Source organism: Aedes aegypti, chromosome 3 (assembly GCF_002204515.2).
Source record: "Aedes aegypti strain LVP_AGWG chromosome 3, AaegL5.0 Primary Assembly, whole genome shotgun sequence".
Classification (NCBI taxonomy): Eukaryota; Metazoa; Arthropoda; class Insecta; order Diptera; family Culicidae; genus Aedes; species Aedes aegypti.
Genome location: NC_035109.1, coordinates 349,188,930 through 349,213,391, shown reverse-complemented (window position 1 = coordinate 349,213,391; position 24,462 = coordinate 349,188,930). Strand labels below are relative to the sequence as shown.

At 37.4% G+C, this 24,462-nt stretch overlaps 1 protein-coding gene across 1 annotated transcript in view; it reads right to left on the bottom strand.

Moving 5' to 3' along the window:
- Positions 1 to 555: 555 nt before the first annotated feature.
- The window catches only part of LOC5578097 (transcription factor collier), a 217,966-nt gene continuing 194,059 nt past the window's right edge, over positions 556 to 24,462 (bottom strand). Inside the window, exons 9-15 of the mRNA XM_021850883.1 lie at positions 21,412 to 21,493; positions 14,211 to 14,388; positions 3,289 to 3,443; positions 3,095 to 3,221; positions 2,802 to 3,032; positions 2,553 to 2,732; positions 556 to 1,906 (exon numbers count right to left, since the gene is read on the bottom strand). Of these exons, the coding sequence (XP_021706575.1) occupies positions 1,791 to 1,906; positions 2,553 to 2,732; positions 2,802 to 3,032; positions 3,095 to 3,221; positions 3,289 to 3,443; positions 14,211 to 14,388; positions 21,412 to 21,493 (1,069 nt within the window). The 3' untranslated portion in view covers positions 556 to 1,790. The remainder of the gene's footprint in view (positions 1,907 to 2,552; positions 2,733 to 2,801; positions 3,033 to 3,094; positions 3,222 to 3,288; positions 3,444 to 14,210; positions 14,389 to 21,411; positions 21,494 to 24,462) is intronic.

Genomic DNA, 24,462 nt, shown 5'->3' with positions numbered 1-24,462 from the left:
AGCATAAACGTCCCTTTCGATCGTAAGCAGTCAGCAAGGTAAGACGTGTTCCTGGAATGCTGGTGCCATGGGTGATTCTCTATCGGTGCTTCGGCCATTTCTACACTATGGGGGGCCAAAATTGTCTTACGTTATTAATGGACGACCCCTACAAATTGCTATCGCTTATTATCTTCCGTCGTCTATCACCAATTGTAAATGAGTTTGTGGGAAGCTTTCAAGCTGGTTTCATCAACGACCGCTCGATGAAGGATCGAATCTTCATTGTTGGGTGCTTAAAACGATTTTTGGAGGCATTCCGGAGAAAGATGAATAGGCGTGGAGCGCTGCAAGCTAGGTGGGCAGACCAAGTGCTCAGCGATTTGGCAAAATTGGGGCAGAACCGATGATGGAGGGATGCGGCCACGAACCGAGTATTGTGGCGTGACATTGTTCATTCAGTATTATCTGTTTAGACGTGAATTCAATACAACGACTCGTACAAGTTGTTCAGCGAGAAATATTAGAATTGAACAAAATTTCGGTATGTTTTGTTGTAAACGAAAACAGTTTTGATAATTTTTCACACCAATATTTATTTGATCTGAAACTTATTTGTTGAGTCATCATCATATCTTTTTACTGCCATGTTTTAATTGCCACTGGTTCACAGAGGATATTCCTCTTCATTTTCTATATCTACATACTTTATCAGGGAAAAAGAAAGTGTTTTCGACTATCGCCCGATGCGTTGGTTTGTTTGATCCGTAAAATTGATTAATTTCCTATTCAGATCATATCGTTGCTTTTGCTCTGTTTCATATAAATATAAAATCAGTTGATTCAGTTTCCTCGTTTCCTACAAGTACTGCTATATTTGACCAAACCGTTCTATGACTTTTGCAAACAATTTAATTCCTATCTTGTTCCAAAAATGGATGTGCCTGTCATGAAATTCCAAAAATTCTGTATTAACCGAATTTGTGACAAACTGAGCTACATAATTACCTAAAAGTTAAAAAAGTTTCTTCCACGTGAGCGTGATTGCCCTTTCGATTGAGATCAACGAGATGAAACAATTGCGCCCAAAAGCTACTCAACTAAAAGTACGCAGCTGCTTGAAAGTTTAACCATTCAAAGGAGCTTTGGCAACGAGAGCAAAAAGCGAAAGGAAAGAATATTGAAATGTTTCATGAGCTTTTCTGTGTGGGTGTGGGTTTCCAGCGGTCGTGGTATCGTATACAAATTAAGCGCCAACTGCTTTAGGGGTTCGTTGATTGCAGCAAAAGTTTTTCGTTTATTTTAGAATGATGTTTCGCAGATTTACTTCCATCTCTAAATATTTGCTTGTTTTGATGTTTGCTTCTTGATTGGGTGATCGAGATTAACAACTATTTGTTTTATTAGGGATTGTTTCGTTTAATAACTCTTACTGACACATGTAGATATGATTGGATGAAATGTTCGACTTTTGTTTCTCAAAGATATGTTTTGAATAATGTATTTTACTATCGTTTTTTTAATTACTTCGTTGACTTTTTTCCATTAGAAATCGCAAAATTTTAACTATAAAGCTTCTTCTGCTTTTTTTATTACTTTAATTAACTGACTTTTTACAATGTTTACAGTGTCCTTACAGTTCGGTGACTGCAGGAAGTTATGTTATATTGCACATTAAACAGAAAACGGGGAAAATTTTGGGTAATAAATATATGAGAAATCAAAAAGCAGGGAATGAGTATCTTACAGGGGATAGTGTCTTTAAAATAACAATTAACGACGCATATCTTCACGCAGATGTTGGCTTAGGTTTACTTGGATGTCGTACTGGCCGCAGCCAGGGGGCTCGGCGTGTAACCTTGGGATCCACACGTGGTCATTGAGTAGGGGCTGAAGCCACTGCCGCCACTCATCAGTCCGTTGATTCCTGCGGGTAGGGAAGAAATTGGTAAGTAAATATGTAGCATTATGAATGATCAGAACTAAAGCTACTAACAGCAAAGATCGGCAAGGGATTTCGGCTCTTAGACCGCTGTCGCTACAGACGATGAAGAAGTGTGCCAAAATTGATGAGAACTGGCCGCGGCCGAGTAGCCATGTGATGGAACGAGCTGCGAGTGCCACAGGTTTGGTGACGATGTAACTGGAGGGAATGGTAGAAAAGAAGCGAATTTTTGTTTTAAAACAGCACAAAATAGAGCAACGTTAAGGCACATCGAGTATGACGGAGACAACGGAAATCGACGGTCACATGCAGTACTAACGGCAGCGTGTACATCGATTTTTTGGTATAATTTTGACTTGATGGATACGCGGTTCCAAACAGAAGTCAGCCCATTAGGTGACCTCTGTTTGAAACATGCATATTAGGTTCGAGCAAAGAACAGAAGGGCTAATTTGGCGTGCATCGGTCTGTAGCGATTGGGGGCGGTTTCTTGGCATCTGATTAGGTTTCATCGAGCAACAATATATTTGTAACAATCGTTGATGTTAGTATTGCATGTGTTAATGTCGATTTCAAACTATCGAATAAACAAAAAAAAATCGACACGACAAAACGCTATCACACTTACTTGACGAAGAGTTGAAGACACTGGCGGGCGACGAGGTTAGCCCGCTCATGTTGGATGCCGTTGCGTATCCATTGCTGCTTCCGTACGAGCCTCCGCCAGAGGAATGTGGAGTTGACGCGCTACTACAGTATCCTCCCCGGGGACTCACGCTGCTGCTCTGAGCTCGAGTATATTCATCAGCTATGGGAAAAAAGGCGGATAACGTTCCATGAGAAGCGTTGCCTTGGAATGCGTTAAACTTGTTGTTACCTTCTGCCCACTGGCCGGTGCCATCTTGAACGCTCACTGCTAGCTGTCCGCTGTAGGAATTGAAGCCGGAGGAACCATTCGGAGAGCGGGGCATGGAGTAGAGCGCTTCCGCGAGGTCTGCCGCCCGCTTCAAGATAATCTCCTTTGGGAGTTTCTCCGGATCGCCTGGATGCCGGGGAATTAGCTTCTGTAATCGCTGGAAACCGTAGTCGATGGTTGGTTCACTTAACGCTGGAATGAAGAAGGAATCGTTAACAACATATGCTAAAACCGGATTTCACATAAAAACTTACAAACATACACGAATCGACCAGGCGATCCCTTGCAGAACTGTTTGCTCTTGTAGGACAACGTGACTTCTACCACACCTGGTATATGCCGGGGAGGAGTCTGCACCCGAATTGCGTGAGACGTTATCAACTGTCAATTAGAACAAAAGAAACTTCGTCAATACTTGTTGCCTTCCAAATCGGGGACAAGGACTTACCTCACTCCACACCAGCATGGTGCCGAAAACCACCTGTAGCCCGTCGAAGAAGTTATCTCCCACTATGATTACCTGCGCACCGCCGGTCGTCCAACCTTCGCTAGGGCTGATCGCCTTGATACAGGGAGTTGCCATTGGTAGCGGTGGATAGATGCCTGCGTATTGGAAGCAACAACGGCACCGAGAAATAAAAAAAAGAACAAGGATTTATATTCTCTCCGATTTCTCCGACTTCCGACTAACGATACGGCGAACTAGAGAGATGGTTGACATAATCCGATTATACGAATCATAGCTACAACCGCAGCAGACACACATAGATATACTTGGTACCGGTAGAACGGGGAACGTTGTCGCAAGCTCAATTTGTGTCCCTCTATTAGCGGAGACTTAATTCCAGCGGTTCGTTGTGCGGTGGCAGTCGGTTGGATGGCCTTAAAGCCACTTTCCCAACACAAAAAACGCAATTCAAATTAAAAATTCAACCACCACGTGTTGATTGCTAACCACAGTATCAGGGTTGTGTGGTCAGTTGGAGTCGTCCTCTTGTCGATTAGCTCTGTACTATACGTCCGGTAGAACTAACCGAACGGAACTCGGACACCGTTATCGTCATCCCCGCCATAGTGGCTACGAAACGTGTTGGGTCTATGCATACATTCATGAATGAAGCGCTATATTTCATAGTTGGGATGAAAATTTAATTGAGCGGACTCGGCTTTTGATCTGGTTCGCGATTCACGTGCCGTTCGGACTTGTTGGCTATCTAGGCTAGGAAATTCAAGCGATGTCGCTGTGATGATGGAAAAATGTTCCAGCTGGCTGAGACTAGAGACTCTTATCAGTTTGATTTTACTTTTGTTACTTTATTTCTTCCATGTCGGTATGAAATAGCAATTCCTTTCAACGATTTTGAATATATCGTTGTCATCACAGACATTCCATGTTTTCTTATTTTAGATGTATAATGATGATTTTAAACCATTTCATTTGAAAAAAAAAACGTTAGTTTTACTTAGAATTATGCAACGTTTTTGCGATTGTAAGCAATACTGTTAGAAAAATCTGCTCGCTGGTGCTAGCCTACACGCAAAATTTTAGTAGTAAATAAAAACCGAATTTAGTGCTATACCATTCAATTCAACTATTTCACTAAACAGCTCGAATTATTTTTAACTTTAAGTATTTGTTCATGACCTCATTTTTGAGGTCATACAGCATAGTTTTTCAATCGAAAAACCGTTTATTCTCGAAAAAACGTGCGTGTTTCTAAGGAAATTGCCTACATTTTGGCTTCTTATGCTGAATTCCGAAATTTTACTATGCAATAAAATTGTCAAATACACGAGTTGGGCCTTCCTTAGCCGAGTGGTTAGAGTCTGCGGCTACAATGCAAAGCCATGCTGAAGATGTCTGGGTTCGATTCTTGATCGGTTCAGGATCTTTTCGTAATGGATATTTCTTTGACTTTTCTGGGCATAGAGTTTAATCGTACTTGCCACATGATATACGAATGCAAAAATGGCAACTTTGGCAAAACAACTTTCAGTTAATAACTGTGGAAGTGCACATAAGCACACAGCTGGAAAGCAGGCTCTGTTCCAGTGAGGACGTTAATAACAAGAAGAAGAAGAAGAAGACACGAGTTGTAACAATTTTGACGACATTTTCTGATTCAAATTTAGTAAATTTGCTTTTTCTTAAACATATTCAGTTATATGATGAAAAATTTCATCCCAGTTTGTCATGTTCAATTTTTGATATTCAAGCTAATTTTCTTCCCGATTTTGGCAACATATTGAAACATATTTAAAATTGCTTATAAAAGGTGCCATTTTGAAATAAAACAAAGTGAAAATAAGTCACAATGAAAATGGTGGTCAATATTGAGTTTAATGTTTTTGAGTAATGAGTACAGTGGTTACACTATTATGGGTCACCTGTTCAGTATTATTAGTCACTCTGTTCCATATGCAATTCAAATGGAAACGACTCAAAATAGTGGGTGTCTCATAATAGTGTGACCACTGTAGTTATGTTCCTGGAGACAACTCAATCGATTTGTATGATTTTTTTTTTTCAGAAAAACTCCCTATTACCTGATTTTGTATGGTCCACATATTATTTTTTTGTGATAAATTCACTAAAAGCAACATGGCGGCCAAATATGTTTTGTATGGGAAGTGTCAGCCCTTAAGCATTCTTCAAAACGAGATGACGAATGGGTAATGTCGACACAGATTGAAAAAAAAGGAAACTTGTGAAAAAATGATGCAAAAATACCAAAAATACAAAAAAGTTTTCGCGATTTGAATATTTGTTTTTGGTGAAAAAATAAAGCTGCTGGTAGAGGGGTTAAAATACTGGAGCGTAAAATATAGTGTTTATTCCAGAGGGATGACATCATACGTTTTCACTATAGGATTTGACAGGTTAAGCTGTGTCTCTTTATTTGGAGCATAATTTATACTCCAGTATCAAACTCCACTCACACATGTTTTATTTTTCGAATGTTCACCTTCCCTATGAGAGATAGCAGTACAAAACGCATGGAGCGCAAAATCTGCTAGAGCTGATACTAGATACTAGAGCTGATGGTAGTCAGATACACAAAACCAAATGTTTTATGGGATAATCAAACCACAGATAACAGACGAAAAAAAAAGAAGTATGAATCAATTTCTTTAGAACATAACGCAAGTTATGCGTTTAATTTCTTGTGCCGTGGTTCATTTCCCCACAATTGTACCAGCTACTTTGTTGTTGAGCACATTCGTATGGATGAGCAGAAGCCTGGGACATGATTTTATGAAAAATTTAGATTCTCGCTCCAGTCCACTTTTTGGATTGTATTTAGGTCCCATACCAACTGTGCAAAATTTCAGCTCGATCGGAGAAACTATATTTTAGCGCCAGCCGTTCAAAGTTTGTATGGGATTTACTATGGAAAAACTTACTTTTGCAAAGAAAAATCGCCAGAAGAAGTCCGTTGACCTCTATAAAAATTCTGAACACAGATCTCGATAGGTATTCCTACGATGAACAACATTGCCGAAGACCACACAGCAATCCGATGCTTGTGTAAAAAGTTATTAAGCATACACCATTTGGAAATTTTGTCCGATTTTGTTATTATTGTTATTCCTTTACGTGTTAATCAACGTCGCCTTGCCAAAAGGTTTTCATTGAAGAACTTTTTTCATAAGCGTCGGATTGTTTCGCGCTCTTCGCATATCGAGGTCTGGGTTCAGAATTTTTATAGAGGTCAATGGGCGACCTCTGGCGATTTTTCTTTGCAAAAGTAAGTTTTTCCATACTAAATCACATACAAACTTTGAACGGCTGGCGCTAAAATATAGTTTCTCCGATCGAGCTGAAATTTTGCACAGTTGGTATGGGACCTAAATGCAATCCAAAAAGTGGATTGGAGCGAGAATTTAAATTTTGTTCCACACTAATGAGCAGTGTTGTAAGCAATCGCGGTACCGTAATTCGGTGTGTAGTTGATCAGTGGGGAGAAGTTGATCATTTCCGTACCCACATTTATAAACTGCCAAGAGAGCTATTATCCGTTTTCAATTATCACAACTTCTCTCATATCGTATTACCTGATAGCTACTCTTGATGTTTCTAAATTCGGTTTGTCGTTCAACATAGTTATACCATGAAAAAATAAGGTTTTTAAGGAAATGTTCGATGAACTATTGAAGTGTTCTACGACAAACATTTAGCTATTGCCAAGGCTATATAAAGACACCATTTAAATAAACTGTTTCATATATTCTAAATATGTTCTGAGAACACAGTTTTATATTTGCAATGAGGGTAAAAAATCATTTTCAGAGAAAAAAAGTTCTTTTTGTGAGTGAGTTGCTAAATTCAAAGAAAATTGAATACCTTTAGGCGTTTGATGTGGTGTATTCTGTAATTCACAACATTCAATTCTAGATTTGACCTATTTATAAACAAGTTGTAGGATTTTTGAGACTTGATTCAGGATCAGTGACCCCAAATTTAGTAAATAGCACGTCTCTTTATTTCAGGAATCCTGTCGCAGTAATTGATCAACTTCACCCCGGAATCAAAAATTCCACTTTTTAATTTCTAAAAAATGTTTTTGTTCTTATGATAACAGTACGCAAAAAAACGTTTGTATAATTCGATGAACATCCAACCAGTACAGGTTTTAAAAATATTTGGATGAGATTACATGCATCCTACTAGGAATTATAGAACAGAATCGCTCAAAAGTGATTAACTTCATCCCATTTAACTGACCTCGATAACTTCGCTAGAAAACATCACGGTTCTGATTGTTTCTGTCATTTTTCGTAATAGGCGCTGCTTTCACTATACGTGTGTCACATTCGACCTAACAAACAAAATTGAACTATTCATGTTGTTTATGATCCGATATGTCTGAATTCTATGCAAAACTTATGATATATGAAAATGTCATCGTGTCAGACGACATTCAATTGACACTTTTTTTTTGTTTCACGATGTTCATTCTACCGCTAGTGCTGTATGCGAGAGGTGACGGTAGCGAATGAATGCGGAAAAATAAAATGACTGCTGACCATGGCAATGAAACGAACGTCGCTCAAAGTGTCGATTGTTTACAGCACTGTGGGTGAGCTCTGCTATCGTTTTATAAGAGACAACATAAAGCAATCCCTTGGCTTATCCTTGAAAGATGAGCTAATTTCAACAGTTCGATAAAAAACAGTCACTTTCCATCACTAACAACTCGATTGCTCCAGGTCTTTATCCAGGTTTTTAAAAGCACTAATGGTTGCCGCAAACAGGCTCGTTTTCTGGTAGGGACATGTCGATTTGATGTTTTGCTTGGGTCGGTTTTCTATTGAGGCTGTGAACCGTTTCACCGATTCGTTTAACTTTTAGTTAAAATTTGACATTTCGATAGTTATTTTCCCCTCAAATGGTTAAGTTGAACTTCGCGGTCGACCCATTTGAGGTTTGACAGTCGAGTAGTTATTTCAGAATAAAGTTGACAGATGGTTAGTTATTCTCAAATTCACGGGAGCAGAAAATAACTTTCGCACTGTCAAGTTTAACCATGCTCCAGAGCAGAGTTATTTCTAACCGGAGGGGAAATAACTGTCGAGCTGTCAAATTTTAACTAAAAGTTAAAAGAATCGGTGAAACGGTTCACAGTCTGAACGGACCCAAGCTAAACGTCAAATCGTTTAATCCCTACCAGAAAGCGAGACTGTTTGTGGCAGCCATTAGCGCTCGTAAATGCTGAATAAGAGCGACCACTGAAGTGATTATCATATTTGACAAACTTTCTATGCTTAACAGCCAAACATGTTTAACCTACACAGATAAAAATATTAAAATTTCAATGTAGCGTAAACAGAAGAGTATAGTAAAAATAAATCAAATTCATCTATTGTTAGAGCATCACGTTTTATTTTCTGCTAAAGATGCTTGAATGTTACATCATCGTGTAAATTTAAAGTGTATTCGATTAAAAAATAAGCGATTTGTCGTTGACATTGCAGTTTCTGTGCATGAAAATAAACTGAAATTTACAACATATTTTTAGCTGTGTAGCTGTCATCCATGTCCATCTATCTATCTATTTGTATGAATAAAAATGGAATGGTGTTTGTATGTCGCCAGTTGGCTTGAGAAGAAGTCAACGGATTAGAATCATTCGTTTTGCTTGTCTAAGGTTTAGACGTGTTTGTGTACACAAATTGTTCATGAAATTCATCCGAAAACTATTAAAAATTAAGTGCAAATAAAAGTGCCACATTGTATGGGAGTCTTCGTAGCATCATAAAAGGACTTACTGGGTTGGCCGGGCCAATTAGTCTTGAATATAATAGTTAATAAAATATCAGCACAAGGTTTGATTGAAAAGTGATTTCCTAAGATCATCCATAATCGAAATCGGGTTCATATTGTACAGGGAATAACTTCACGAATTGTTCAAGGAATTCTTGTTATGATTCATTCAGAGAATTCTTAGTAGTTTTTATTCTTTTTTGCCTTGAGTTTCAACAGGGATTGAATAATTTCTTCGATAACCCCTGTTCTGAATATTTTTGCTAAATCTATACACTTCTTAAGGGATACTTCTTGAATGAGATTCCTCCAGAGGTCACTACAGAGATCAAACCAAGGTGTCCTTAGGAATCCATAGAGAAAAAACAAAATTCAGTTCTTTTCAGAATCCAACGGGTATAACTGCAGATATCTAATACTTATTGCAGAAATGACTTCTAGAATAATTCCAGGGTTCCTTCAGAAAATAAATCAAAAATAACAAACAATCAAACATCTCTAGATGGTGGTTTTAAAGATCACTTCAAGAATCCTTCTAGATTTGTTTCAAACATGTCGGAATGGGCACAAAGGCCCTCCAAAATATCATGAATAGTTCCAAAGCTTTCAAAGCTTTTCTCTGAAATATGGCATGAGATTTTCTGGACACATTGGATAATTCTGGTTCAACAGAAAAAGTTCTCTGAATAGACCGAAAGCAGAGATTTGGTTGTATTACATTATTGAGTGTACCGTGCTGCATCCAATTGCCTGACGCTTCGAAAGCCTGAAACTGGCCTTAGTAAATTTCTAGTAAACTCGAATTTCAAGAAATATTTAAATGAATTTAGTTTATTTTTTTTGTTTTCTATTCAGATTCGATAGGAGATCCTAGGCAAACTCCTTACTAGATCTTCGACAGATCTCGAAATGTTTTTTTTTGTGGTTTTTTACTTGTCCTTCTAAGGACAAGATTTTGCAATTTTGCAAGGATTAAAATGACTACACTGCAGTCTTTGCAACATTTTCCGAGTTTTTTTTTGTCGGATTCTTGCTTAACGTAATCTTCCTCAGACAACCAGAAGTTACATAAGTATTAACGTCAGAACTTGTTTACTTGGACAAATCACATCGTACTCGTACAAAACAGTGACGGAAATCGTTTGAGGGGCGAGTTTCCTCTATAAAACGCTATTTCTTGAGCATTTTGTTTCGTTCCGTATACGAGTACAAATTAAATCAAATTAATCCGTAAAAACTGTCACATCAAATTTGTTGACTAAATTAAGTTGCATAAGTTTATAGATTAGTTCGCAATAAAATTTACACACTCGCATTGTATGCCAAATATCATTATATAAAATATGCACATTAGAGTGATGCAAATTTTGAAATTTAAGGGAGCAATTATGCTTAAACGACTTATTTTATGGTAAATAACACCCTCCCAAAGTTTGAAATTAATCGGAATAAATTTGACTGTGCACAGGCCATTTGAAGTTTATATGGAGATTACTATGGAAAACGCTAACCTTTTCCCAAGTAGCACAGAAAACATCTTCTCGGTCAGAGCTCCTAAAGTGATGTTATATTTAGGTCTCAAAGATAAAATCCAATACATCGGTTTAATGTTCTGGTGATGTTTTAGTAAAACATAACTGTACCGCAAACGTTGAAATTGTGTTTTTGCTATATTTGTTATATCTATGTTTGATTAATGTGAACAATACTTAACAAAAGCATTCACCATAACCAACATTCAATCGATGGAAACATAGTTTTAAAGCTGATTTCAAAAACATATTTAGTGCATCTCTGTTATGATTGTTATGGTGAAGAAGTTATAACAATGCTTTTATCTGTCAAATGGAAAACATATTCAGCATATTGGTCTCGACGACATCTCAGTTTCTCTTTGAAGATGGTTACTTCGAAGCAACACATAATCTGTGGCAAAAAATAAGAGGAGTGGAAAAAATGCAAGCGATAAGAAAATGAATCGAAATATGATATTGTGAATATTTTCAAGAAAATTTAACATCTAGTCTTGATTACGATGTTCGCATTTTGATGAAATGAAACAGCATGCTTCTATTTCTGTGTTTTTATGTTTTTAAACATGTATTTTATACGCTTTTAAAACTTAATTCTAACGCAAAATTTGTTCTGACATATGTTTTTTTGTCAATCCCTACCAAAGCAATGCTATATTACAGCACTGGTCAGAAAAATGTACACATGATTGACATCATAATGAATTCAATTAATAACAATTGTCAGCAGAGTAGGTGGAGACTGGGTTCAAGCCTGTCATAAGGCTTGATGATTTCAAGTATCACATTTTTTCTGAAAGGAAACAATTGACAAATCAATTGAATTATCACACGAGTTTTGTAAATAATTATTACAATTTTTTTACCTGCACTGTACGCTTCTGCTCGATTCCACCATATTTGTCGCTTCTTCGTTCAGATGAGCATCTGACCCAATCCGATGAATTCCGCGGAACACTAGTTACAATTGCGCATCTTTTAAACGGCGCATGAAATAATAAGAGGTACAACTATAAGTTTCACCAGAAACCTAACACGGCACATAAAAAACACACACTTTATGCACAGAAACAACCTTATATTTTCAAAAACTCGATCAAAAGATCCCTGTAAAATGTCATGCGGCAAGAAATTAGTTTTTGATCACCATGTCACTTGAAATCAATGATTAGTATTTTTGTTTATTGTTTTTGTTTTCTTGAGCTGTCAAAACATTTCAAGCAAAAGGCAATGCGCTTGTATTTTTACATACCTTATTACATCTGGAAAACTTGATTACAACTAGTGAGTCATAATGATGTATGAAATATCATTGATATAACAAATCAGAATGCTTTGAGAAGTATGAAGTACGTATTGTAAAACATCTAGTGGAATCGAAAAGATGTTTTAAATACCGTTCATTTGTGCGCTTTTTCGGTTATAAAGGTGTTTTAAATTTAGTATTGTACATTCGAACCAAAACAGCGGCGATGTACGAAAGGTGTATTTTAAGCTTATTTATGACTTATTGTGTTACTTGGGTTGTGTTCAGCCCTCTATTTCTTCGTCATGATGTTTTACGGAAAAGTGAACACAATCTTCGCATGTGAAAACCTTTCAGCTACAACTTTACTGAAAACCACATTTTGATTGGACGTCAGGATAAATTGCAATTTATAATCATATAAACTGGGTTTGCATTTTGCGTGCTAAACCAACTGCCCGGCAGGCAACAGTGGTGCTCCTGATGGGTAGAATAGATCAAAGTAATCCAGGCTACTATGTTCTACAGCAAAAAAGCAGTGTTGCTCTGAAAGTTATTGAATGATCATCTCAGCATGGTTTAGACTTTGTTATCAATAATAACAAATTATTCGTACGTCCCATCAAAATGTGGTCTTCGGCAAAGTTATAGCTGGGAAGATTTCACATGAGAAGAGTTTGTTCACTTTTCCATAGATTATTATTTCGAGCAGTTAGAGGACTGAACACAAAAGCTTTGTCTTTTTTCATAGTAATTTCCATACAAACTTCAAATGGCGTGTGCACAACCAAATTTCTTCCAAATCACTTCAAATTTTGGGAGAATGATTTTTATCATAATTGACACCGTTTAAGCATAGAGGAGCAAAAATTTCAAAATTTGGATCAGTCTAATGCACATATATCGCCTCCACTTTTGTACGTATAAGGCCTTTTGATGACATCTTATACGAAAACATTACACATATAAACATCACATAACGCAAAACGTGATTGCATTATGCGTACACTGTGGTAATTTGGGTCGTATCGCTGGGAGTTGCTAATTTGATGTCGGTTAAAATATTTAACGATACCCGTTCACATAATTCTGGTGAAATTTTTAACAAATTTTCGTTTAAATGGCTAGCATATCGTATATACCATTTTCTTTTCTATGAAACCATCAAGATACTCAACTTGTATTCGTCAATGACCCTGCAATAAATAAATTTTATTTAAAAATGTTCACTAAATTGCCCTGAAATTTTCTTAATATCATATGAACCAATGTTAAAATTTATAATTTGGATTACCCTTCATATTTATCTTTTAATTCTAGAGGATAGCACCCTTGAAATTTCGCCCATAAATATTGTTTTTAGTAAGATAGTAGCCTAATTAGAAAGTAAAGATTGTGATGAAACAACTACAATGGTTGTTTGATATTATTGGTTTTCAAATCTACATTGAAAATAGCTTGCCGGCACTTGTTGCTGGTGTTCTAAAACTTCGAATATATTGAATTCGTTCAATTATTGGTATCGGTATATATCGCCTTCCACAGACCGTGAGTAAAATCACCGATAAATCCTACCATAGTTCCACTTCGATGCTCTTCCGACGTAAATCGAGGCGAAATTTCCCCGTTTGATTCATATCCTTCGACTGCAGTTTCCACGCCACTAATGCACTTTGAATCATTTTTAATGAGCTACGCTTTCTCCGTTCGCCAACTTTGGGGTATATGTGTGTCTGCTGGGAATTTTCCCCAGTACGAACGACGATAGTGCTCTGACAGGTTGCTTCCGAAGCGGAAAATGTGCTTCTCCTTTGTCCGCAACTCGGTAGATCATTTCCGCTTCGGAGGCAAACCCGGGTTCGGTCTTCGTTTCTGGGCCAATCGCAACGAAAAAGTTTAAAAAGGAAAATCGTGAGAATCAAACTAAAAATAGCAAAATCATCCAATGAATCTACGTTATGGGCACAGACAAACAGACGTAACATTGTGAACGATTTCCTTCGAAATCCATCGTCCATTCCATGTAATTATCATCTGGTGGTTATGGTGCACGAAATACGATTATGTACAACGATTCCTGCAGAAGGCGCTAGTGTGAAACTTCGAACACGAAGGAAAACGATGGCTGTGAAGTATCAAACTTGGGAAATTTGAAACGATCGTTTAAATGCGAAATTTCGTCAGTGTTACGTCTGTTTCTCTGTGTTGAAGGTTCGTGAACCATGAGAACGGCAATTGAGAACGAAAAAATTTGAATCACACACACACGAGATCATTACAAAGGAACACATTAAGGAGAATATAACGAGAAGAATTTTGAAACCGACCGTCGTACGTACTGTCCGGGGCCAGCGGATGGCCGGAAATGGCCAACGGAGAACTTCCCGTACCTTCGGGATCGAGTCGTTTCGCCCGGCGCCCGTGTTTGCTGTTGTTGTGCACGAACATGTTGTCGGAGATCGCCAGCAGAGGGCCGTCCACCGCGACCTGGGTCGCTATCACTACCTGCAATATATGGGGAACAGGGAAAATGACGGGTGAGGGCGGATGTGTGGATTGGGGAAGTGGGAGGATTTTTTTCGGTATTCGAACGGAGTGTGGCAAAAGAAAGAGAAGAAATATAATTAATTGAATCGACGAGTTGATTTAGGTGGCTGTGGGTTGTACTCTTAAGTGGAAGGGGACCAGTAAATGAGAAGACGACGAAAAGATGGAGACCGTTTAAAACCTACAGGTTGGATTCGAATAATTCGGGCTTGAGATAAGGAGTTTTGGTCGGTACACTCTAAAGACTGTACTTCACATTTTGGTTTGAATTTACTGTCCGCCATCTGGAACACAGCAAAGTTTCAATTTACAGTAAAGATGTATCGATGGCAAACCACAAATTTTCTAGAGCACAAACCTAAAGAACCAGATATCCTTACAAATCTCACGATTGGAGAGATTACTGTCCGTTGCAAGCTCTGGTACGCCAATCAATGGATGGTGGCATGGTGTGGTCTACATTGAGCACACCTTTACCAGTCTCATTCCAGGGGGAAGATAGTGGAGTTGGTGAGGTAGGAGATACAAGCTTTTAATTTATGGTCTACATGTAAAACCAACCGGCAACGGCGAAGGAAGCAGTGTAGACAAACAAGAGCAAGACCAAGACTGTTTGGGAGTCCCCACGCTCGGTACAAAAGATGGTGGAATTTATTGCCATCGTTATTAGTCGGTCGGTTTGAAGTGGTTGTCGGTCGGGACATGAGTGTGTGAAGTGGGCGGTGACAATGACGACGAGAACGGCTGTTCGAATGCAGTTTTGGCTTGTGCTCAAGGTATCTGACTATTTGGTACAGTTAGCTGGGTAATTTGTTCATTATTTGTAATTTTTACGTTGATGATTTGGAGCAAAAGAATGGATATGTGGAATTCGAGATTTATTGGTGCGAAAACCGATGGAAAAAATGAAATATAGTTCAAGTTCAAATATAGAAAAACATACTCTTTATTTATGTGAATTATCATATAATATCACAGTAACATCAAGAAAAAATGTTATAAATCCGTTGTATTGAAGGAAATTCCCTTTAAATGCTGTGTTCCAAAAGTTACAATCCTTATAGTGAACTCAAATCTGATTTTTAACTGAACGTCAATGTTTAAGGCAGAAATGTCTCCTCATGTTTGCATGGCTGCTGGATAAATGTGTTTGTGTTCCCAGCTGCATTTTTGCATCTACAGTAGAAGCTCGTTATAACGACAACTTTTCATAGCGACATTTTCCAGTCCCTTGCGATGTCGTTATAACAAGCTTCGACTGTATTAAGAACATTAGTCAAAAAATCTGCCTATTTTCAATAGAATGACTTTCTAAAGTTAGCTTGATAACTTCGTTCTTTTGTTATCTAAAAGCGCATACATAATTTTATGCGATTAATCAGTAAGTTTGATGAACGATTATATGCATCAATTGACGTTAATGCCAGGTCACTGTCATAGCAACCTGGTTTATACGCTAAACTATCCGAACAAAACGTGTATTTGGTTGGATAAGTTCGTCAGTACGTTTTTTTTCTAATAATTCGAATATTTTCGGTAAATCTCAAAGTTCAAATGTTTTCGATATTTTTTCAGGCAAAGCACAATAAAAAAAGCGTTTGGTCATATTGGTACTTACGTCGACTCTGTACATTATTTCAGGTTAAGTATTTTTGGACTTCTGCTGGTATATCTATGATATTCTGGTGCGGCATTATTAGAATTTCATCGTAAATCTTAGAGATTTTTAATGAATCCGACCGGAATCCATGCTAGATCGGAATTCTTGCAAATTCGACTGGAATCTTTGCGAACTAGACTGGAATCATTGCGAATCCCACTGGAATCCATGCGAATTCGACTGGAATCCTTGCAAATTGGAAGACAGTCGGATTTGCAATGATTCCAGCTGGATTCGCAAGGATTCCAGCCAGATACGCAAGTATTTCAATGATCAGTTGGAATCTTAATGATTCCAGTCGAAATTCCAAGGATTCCAGTCAGAATCTCGAGGTCCCTTATCCAGAAATCCAAAATCCAGTCGAATTCACAAGGATTAACATTGGATTTGCAAGGATTTCAGTCGGATTAGAAAGGATTCTAGTCGGATTCGCATGGATTCCAGTCGGATTCGCATGGATTCCAGTCGGATTCGCATGGATTCCAGTCGGATTCGCAAGGATTCCAGTCGGATTCGCAAGGATTACGGTTTGAATCCCAAGGATTTCACGACTGGCATCCTAGTCGGATCCGCAAGTATTAGAATCGGTTTCTCAAATATTCCAGTCGGATTCGCAAGTATTCCTGTGTCATTTGCAAGGATTCCAGTCGCTTTCAAATATTCCAGCCGGATTCGCCAGTATTCCTGTATCATTTGCAAGGATTTCGCTTTCATAAGTAATCCAGTCGGATTCGCAAGCACTTTAGTTGGAATTGCAAGGATTCCAGTCGGATTCGAAATTACTCCAGTCGGATTCGCAAGGATTCCAGTTGGATTTCCATGGATTCCTGTCGGAATTTCAAAGATCTCTCATCCAGAAATCCAAAATCCAGTCGAATTTACAAGGATTATTGTCGTATTTGCAAGGATTCCAGTTGGATAAGCAAGGATTCCGGTCGGATTCGCATGAATTCCAGTCGGATTCGCAAGTATTCCAGTCGCGTTCGCAAGGATACTGTTTTGAATCCCAAGGATGCCAGTCGGATCCGCAAGAATTAGAGTCGGATCCCCAAGTATTCCATTCAGATTCGCAAGGATTCCAGATTTGCAAGTATTCAAGTCAGATTTGCAAGGATTCCAGTCGCATTCACAAGGATTCCAGTTTGGACTCCAGAAATAGAAAAATATCTACCAAAATCCCAGAAAGGACTGAAATCTTTAAACTCTTACTAGGAATTTATGGTTCCTTTAGGAATTTCACAAATAACCTTAAATTTTGTACAGGTATTTCTTTCAAAATTTCTTCAAACATTTATCTAACGATTCTTTTACGGGTTGTCCTAGAGATAACCAGTAACTTTTCCTAAGATTTTTTCAGAAATTACTCTAAAGATTCTTTCTCTAATTTCTCGAGAAAAGCTTCAGTTGAAAAAGAAAGTGTTCAGAAATTCTTCCAAATAATTTTGTAGGATTTCCTCCAAGAACTCCTGTAGGAGCTTTCAAGATGCTTTTTTAAGGTTTTCTTAACATTATTTGTTCAGGTTTTCTTCAAGATTTTATCCATCAAATTCTCTAATTATACCCCTAGGAATTTTCCCAGAGATTCCTTCTTGGTTTATCCTTCAGAGATTCCATTTGATAATTCAGGAAATTGTCAGGGAAATATTGTAAGCAAAAAAAAAAATGAAATAATAAAAATCTAAAGTGATCTCTGATAAATTCATTTCGAGAAAAACATAATTAACTCATGCAAGGATCTATGAAAAAAGCTTATGGACCCTATAAAAAGTCTTGGAAGATTCTCTTGATAAACTGTTGGAATAGATATAATAAAACTCACCAAATAACACTCTGGATAGTATTTTTGAGTAATCCTTGCAAAAACAATCGGACAGAACCTCTGAAGTAATGTGTAGAGAAATAATTATAGAAATTACTGTAGCATTACTATATAGCAGGTGAAACCCAAAAATGTTAAAAAAAAATTAGCTATTTTGTTCCTTACACGAAATAAGGTTACACGTGTTTTTGGATTTTTTGATTAGGATGACCATTTCCGAAATAGGGTGACCAGAAAAATCGCGACTTTGCAAAATGCAAAATTATTATTTGTAAAAAAATCATAACGTTTAAACCACTTTACCGAATTTCAATTTTCTTGGGCGAAATGTAAGCAAAAGATTTTAAATTTTTGAGAAAAATATAAAATTTCAAAAAAAAAAAAAAAATGTTTTTTTTTTACATGAAAAAATATCAAAAATTTCCGTTTTTTCGTGTTCTGAAGGCCTCGGGACAAAAGGGGCTTTTGCTGTTATTATTTTTTCTTGAAAGTTCAGATAATTTTACGTTTACTGTCAAATTTAATATTTTTATATTTTTTCATGTAAACAATTTTTTTTCAGAGTTTTATATTTTTTCTGAAAAGTTGAAATCTTAAGCTTTCATTCCATAGAAAATATAGAAAATCGGTTGAGCTGTTCAAAAGTTATGATTTTTTTAAAATAATAAAATCGAATGCGCTGAGACCTACAGAGTGTGCCGATAAAAAATGTCTATTATTTTATTTTCAAAAATATATATCTCAAAAACTAAAAAAGATACATCGCTGCAAATTCGACAGTAAATGTGAAATTTTCAATAATAAACAAGAACAGCAATAGCCCCTTTTGTCCAAAGGCCTTCAAAACACGAAAAAACGGAAATTTGGGATTTTTTCATGTTAAAAACAATTTTTGTGAAGTTTTATATGTTTCTTGTAAAGTCAAAATCTTTAGCTTTCACTTAATCCAAGAAAATTGAAAATCGGTCAAGCGGTTCTAAAGTTATGATTTTTTAAATAATAAAAAAGTGTAAAGTCGCGATTTTTCTGGTCACTCTTTTTCGGAAATGGTCACCTTAATCAAAAAGATCCAAAAATACGTGTAACCTCATTTCGGATAAGGAACAAAATAGCAAATTTTTACGGAATTCGGTGACCCACTAGATCGGTTTTTCATGGAATGGCTGTATAAACCTCTATAGGAAATTCCTAGCGAAATTTCATAATGAAACCCTAAACAAATTTATTAAGACATCTTTGAGGAAATTTATGAATTGTTGAACGATCTCCTGCGGTAACTAGTAAAGATATCTGCAGATAAATTTCTCGAATAATTCCTGGAGGAAACTCCTGGAGAATTTCTCGTACCATTTCTTGGAGGTTTTTTTTTAAAGAATTCTAGAGGGAATCAAATAGAGAAATCGGAAGAATTATTGCCGAAAGGGCCCAGATAGCCGTAGCGGTAAACGCGCAGCTATTCAGCAAGACCAAGCTGAGGGTCGTGGGTTCGAATCCCACCGGTCGAGGATCTTTTCGGGTTGGAAATTTTCTCGACTTCCCAGGGCATAGAGTATCTTCGTACCTGCCACACGATATACACATGCAAAAATGGTCATTGGCATAGTAAGCTCTCAGTTAATAACTGTGGAAGTGCTCATAAGAACACTAAGCTGAGAAGCAGGCTCTGTCCCAGTGGGGACGTAACGCCAGAAAGAAGAAGAAGAAGTATTGCCGAAAGTCTCTCTGGAGGTAATTCTAGAAGAATCTCTGAGGAAGTCGTTGCAACAACGAATGTAGAAATATCGAGCTGGAATGCTGAGCTTTGTTAACCTTCCAGTCGTCGCGTGGTTGACCACCGTCAGAACCACCACGCTGCTGTTGTGAATGAAAAGCAAGGTTTTTACACCATTGTTGTACAAAATACAACAGCGCAACGACTGAAGTGTTAAGTTGTTGAAGTGCTGGAGCAAGTCTTCAAATTTGTTAGATAGAAATATTTTTGCCACACTAAACAACTGTGGTACAATTACTTGAATACGATAAGTATCTATCTATTCTCCCTAACTCGATATTGAAGAAACCATCGAGTTGGGGAGGTATCGAGTTATGGAGCACAACATCAGTGAAACTGCGGTTGACGGGACCATAGAGGTAGCTATAAAAAAAAAACAAACTTTTAATATGGTACCATAACTCGATATCGAGTAAGAAAGAGTTGACAGTATAACTGAATTGAATACAAATTAGTGAAGAAGTATAATTTGATTCTTTGAAATTGATTGTTAAAGTAGGTACACACCAAATGCTATGCTCCAAATGATCAAAATAGTTTTTGAAGAGCTTATGCCTAACAACTATTTCGTATTGAGCCGGATACTAATTGCAGTTTTCTGGCCGAAGTTCTAACAGTTGAGAATTTCATTTGAGGTATGGAGGGTCGATGTACCAATAGCCGCATAGCTAAGAACAAATTTTCGTATAAAATCGAAAAAACGACAGCGTCATTATCTTCACATCATCTGAAAGCTTTTTATCTTGGTTTTGTGGGAAAAATATGAAAACTACGAATGTGCCATAGTAGTACTGTTTCTAATTTCTGTTCCTGTAGTAGCACTAGCATCACGGCGTTGGAGAAATACTAATCAAAATCAAACTTATAAAACTTTTATATTTTTCCTACGAAGTGTGGATCAAAAGCTTTTTTGTGGTGTAAAAAGGTTCGTAATTTATCAATAATTTCGTATAATAATAAAAAGTTTCTCTCAGTAGTGCTACTATAGGAACAATAGGTTTACTATAGGCGCAAGGGAGCTCAAATTTTAGGCAAAACTAATTATTTCGATCATTTTTTGAACAAAATCAAGCTGTGTATCAATGGTGCTTAGATAAATAGCTCCTGATCTTCATGTCACAAAATATTTTGAAAAGATTTATAGCAAAACGGCCGTAAAAAGCCACTAGTGCGACTATAGGGGTCTGTCCACTAAGGGAGCACCGACACTACTTCTTATCGTACTCCATTCAACGGTAATTCCAACACCTAAAGATTAACTGCCCTCTTGAAAAGGATGCCCTCATCTTGGCTGGTCTATTTTGGGTTTTCCACTCCGTCAGTTGGAAATTTATTAGGTTTTCCAAAGGAAAAACAGTTAACTCGGCATTTTTCAACTCTCCAAACGTTTTGGTACCGCCGCTTGTCGTCCTGATGGTCGTCGTCATTCGGTTTTTAATTTATGTCGCTTGTCTTTGGTTTTAATCGTGCCAACCCCTTGACTTCTCGGCCGTCGACGCTCATGCAGCCGAGTAGAACAAGAAGACGAAAGAAACGATGGAACAATTTTACAAATTACCAGCCACTAAGCGGGAGTAATTTAACTCCCTCCATCTTTTTTCCGGAGCCCTTTAACTGACTCACCAGTCAACGCTGACTGCAGTTGGACATGTGGAAGTGAATGGGGTAAAAGGTACTGAGAAGGGGGAGTGGGGGAAAGGGAAGCGCATAAAGATGGCGATTAATACTCACTTGAAACCGTCGCATGTCCCGTGGATTGCCGGCATTCTTCAAGCAGTTCTGGTTGCACTTGAGGAAGAATTTAAGGAAAAATCTGAAACGAAACGTTGAAAAGAATAGGGAAACGTTGAAGTAAATGTAAGCAAACTGAATGGCGATGACGGTGGTTAAACTTTACGAGCTGGGACAATACCGAAATGTGCTATGCACCACTAGGGCGGTTCAAATTTCAAAAAGTTTGAAAATGTATTCTTCTACAAAAGTTAGTAATGAAATCATGTTTCTCCATACAGAATGCGCAAGTTTGAGGCTCTGTATCTTATAAATATATTGCAAGGTAGCCCGAATTGGCGGTAATTTGAATAAAGTATTACGAACAACCTGAAGTTTTGTCTGTAGTGAATTTGTTAAATTTCAGTATTTTATTTCAAAGAGTTTCAGGGGATTGATCAAAGACAAAATTAAGTAATCGAGAAATTTCCAAATTTAGTAAAGAAAGGGAGTTGACAAAACTTCAAATCGTTGCAATCTTCACGATAAGTGCTTTGAACATTTCAAATTTTCTCAAAACAGTCATGAGGATTTTAAGGAAGTCATGGAAGGTTGGATTTTCAAACTTTTTTGTACATAATATGAACCACCCTAATGCACCACGCGCGAGCGATCGCTGCGTTCAGTATAATCACATATTATAAAGTGGGTAAGCGAAGCTGCAAGCGTCGAGGTGTCCTCGTGGGCATTGTAAAAAATGTCGTCACACAAACGACGACGAAGTGATGGTTCCCGCTCACAGACATCGCAGTTGAAATGGGAAGGATTTAATAACCCACGTTTCGTGGTTCTTGTGTTCGGAGATCAAAGGTAAGGTAGTTAGTGAAAGAGTAAGCACGCGTAGATGGCACCCACGAGGGCTTGAGTTTGACAATTAGGGGGTAAACACAACAAGGCGGATGAAGATTCATTGGAAGGCAGTTAAAGGTTGTTTGGAGTAGCTTTCCAAGATTGAGATGAATTATAATCGGATTTTTATACGAATAGCACCCAAGGGTTAACAATGCTTAAGATGTTTTGGATTTGAATGGCTGACAGCGGCAGTTAAAACTGGGATTGTAACAGGTCTGTAGAACAGTTCTAGACAATATTAGCTTTGGATGCATTTTTCAAGAAGGTACATGAACAGCACTATATCCTCACTGGTTTTGTCATTTTTTGCTTTATAGTTCCATGTATCGATACGAACCACTGCGTTGAACTTAAAGCAGAAAATAATAGTTACAAATTATCAGTGTAATCAATCACAATGATCATGTTTTTCACGATTTTTCGAGATTTTTTACTAATTGTGTTTCCTGCGATTTCCCTAGAACGTCTCCGTTCTCCGTTTAATTTCAGATCATATGCATACATTGTAAATAAAAATGATTTAGAAGTTATTATCAAAGTTTTATTAAACAGTTTTTACTGAAACATTCAAATGCCAATAATTAACTAGTGTAGTGAATAAGATCCATTATGAACTCCTGCAATTTATTGTCATAATGCCCCTAAGGAAGTCGAGTCAGGTACACGACATTGGCCTTACAGTTGAGGTCAAAATACGCATATTTGTCAAAGGAAACAAACTTTAGTGGAATTAAATGATATAGTACTAAATTCGTTTTTTTCATTTACTTATAGGTATTCCACTAAACAGCTCGAAGATTTATTATCACCCCTAAGGTTTTCTCCAAAAATTTCCCTGAGTAATCAAATATTGTATCAGGAATTCTCTCCTAAACTTTTAATAGGATTTTTTTTTAACACCTTTGGAGGATTTCTTCAGCAGTAGCTCTGGATTTTTCACGAGTTGTCATTCGATTTCCCTGGAAAATTCTCCAAGAATAATTTCCAAGATTTTTCAGGAAACTCTTCTGGGAATTGATCACGGAATCTTGATTTCAATATTATAAAATTGTGAAAAGATTCAACGCTCTGCTTATAATTTTATTTTTCGATTGTAAACTATATAGAATCCACACTTCGTCCATTGCGAATCTGTCAGGGGCAGTGTAAATTATAGCATATTTTTTTACTGAATCAAGCTCATAGCACCTACCCATCAATGCACTTGCACCAGCTGATGCAAGCACAAGTGGAACCACTGGATGCTGATTACACTCAAGCATAAACAGAAAGCCCACTTTTCGAACCGACCTTCTGCCCCTCCCTAATCGAAGAGCATCGCAGCATCGATGCTGGGTGCTAATGATTGATAGCCCTTCTGCTGTGTATAGTGATACCCTTCCCAAATCCCTCAATCTCGCAAAAAAAAAAAAACCCCGAAATGCACCCGTCTGCCACGGTCCAAGTTGCAAACCTGTTCCATTGCCGGTGCTGGCGGTAACTACATATCAACTCAATTACGGCTCCTTTGTAAATATTTTATTATTTTTATACTGTTTTTATTTATTAATAACTTCTGGTCGTTTTCCTCCCGTCGAGTTCGCGTTCACGAACGTTCAAGCGGAGGAAGCATCCCTCTGGCCTCTGAAAGTCCTGCGCCAGCACTAACTAACTATTGGCAGCGGCTACCCGCTGAGTGTCTATTTAATATGTGATTTGGCCGGAGGCAAACATCTGTTGGGATTTTCGGTTGATTCGTAGTTTGCTCGTCGTCGGATGCTGCCTAGCTCCTGGGACTGTAAAATGAAGTTACTTTGATAGGTTTCAGGAAGGGCATTGATTTGATTGTTGTTGAAAGATTGTATAACGAATCATTTTAAAAAGTTTCTTTCCCTTGACAGAAGATAGTCGACTTCTATATGAAAATAGTGATCCAAAATCTATCTGTCTATTCTCTATCTATCTTATATCTATCTTCTATCTATCTTCTGTCTGTCCTCAATCTATCTTCTATTCTTAATTTATCTATATTCTATCTATCTTCATTTATCTTCTATCTATTTTCTATCTAACTATCTTCTATTTATCTTATATATATCTTCTATCTATCTTCTATCTATCTGTATCCATCTATCTATTTTCTAGGGGTGGATCGTTTCACATAAAAACGTTTCGCATAAG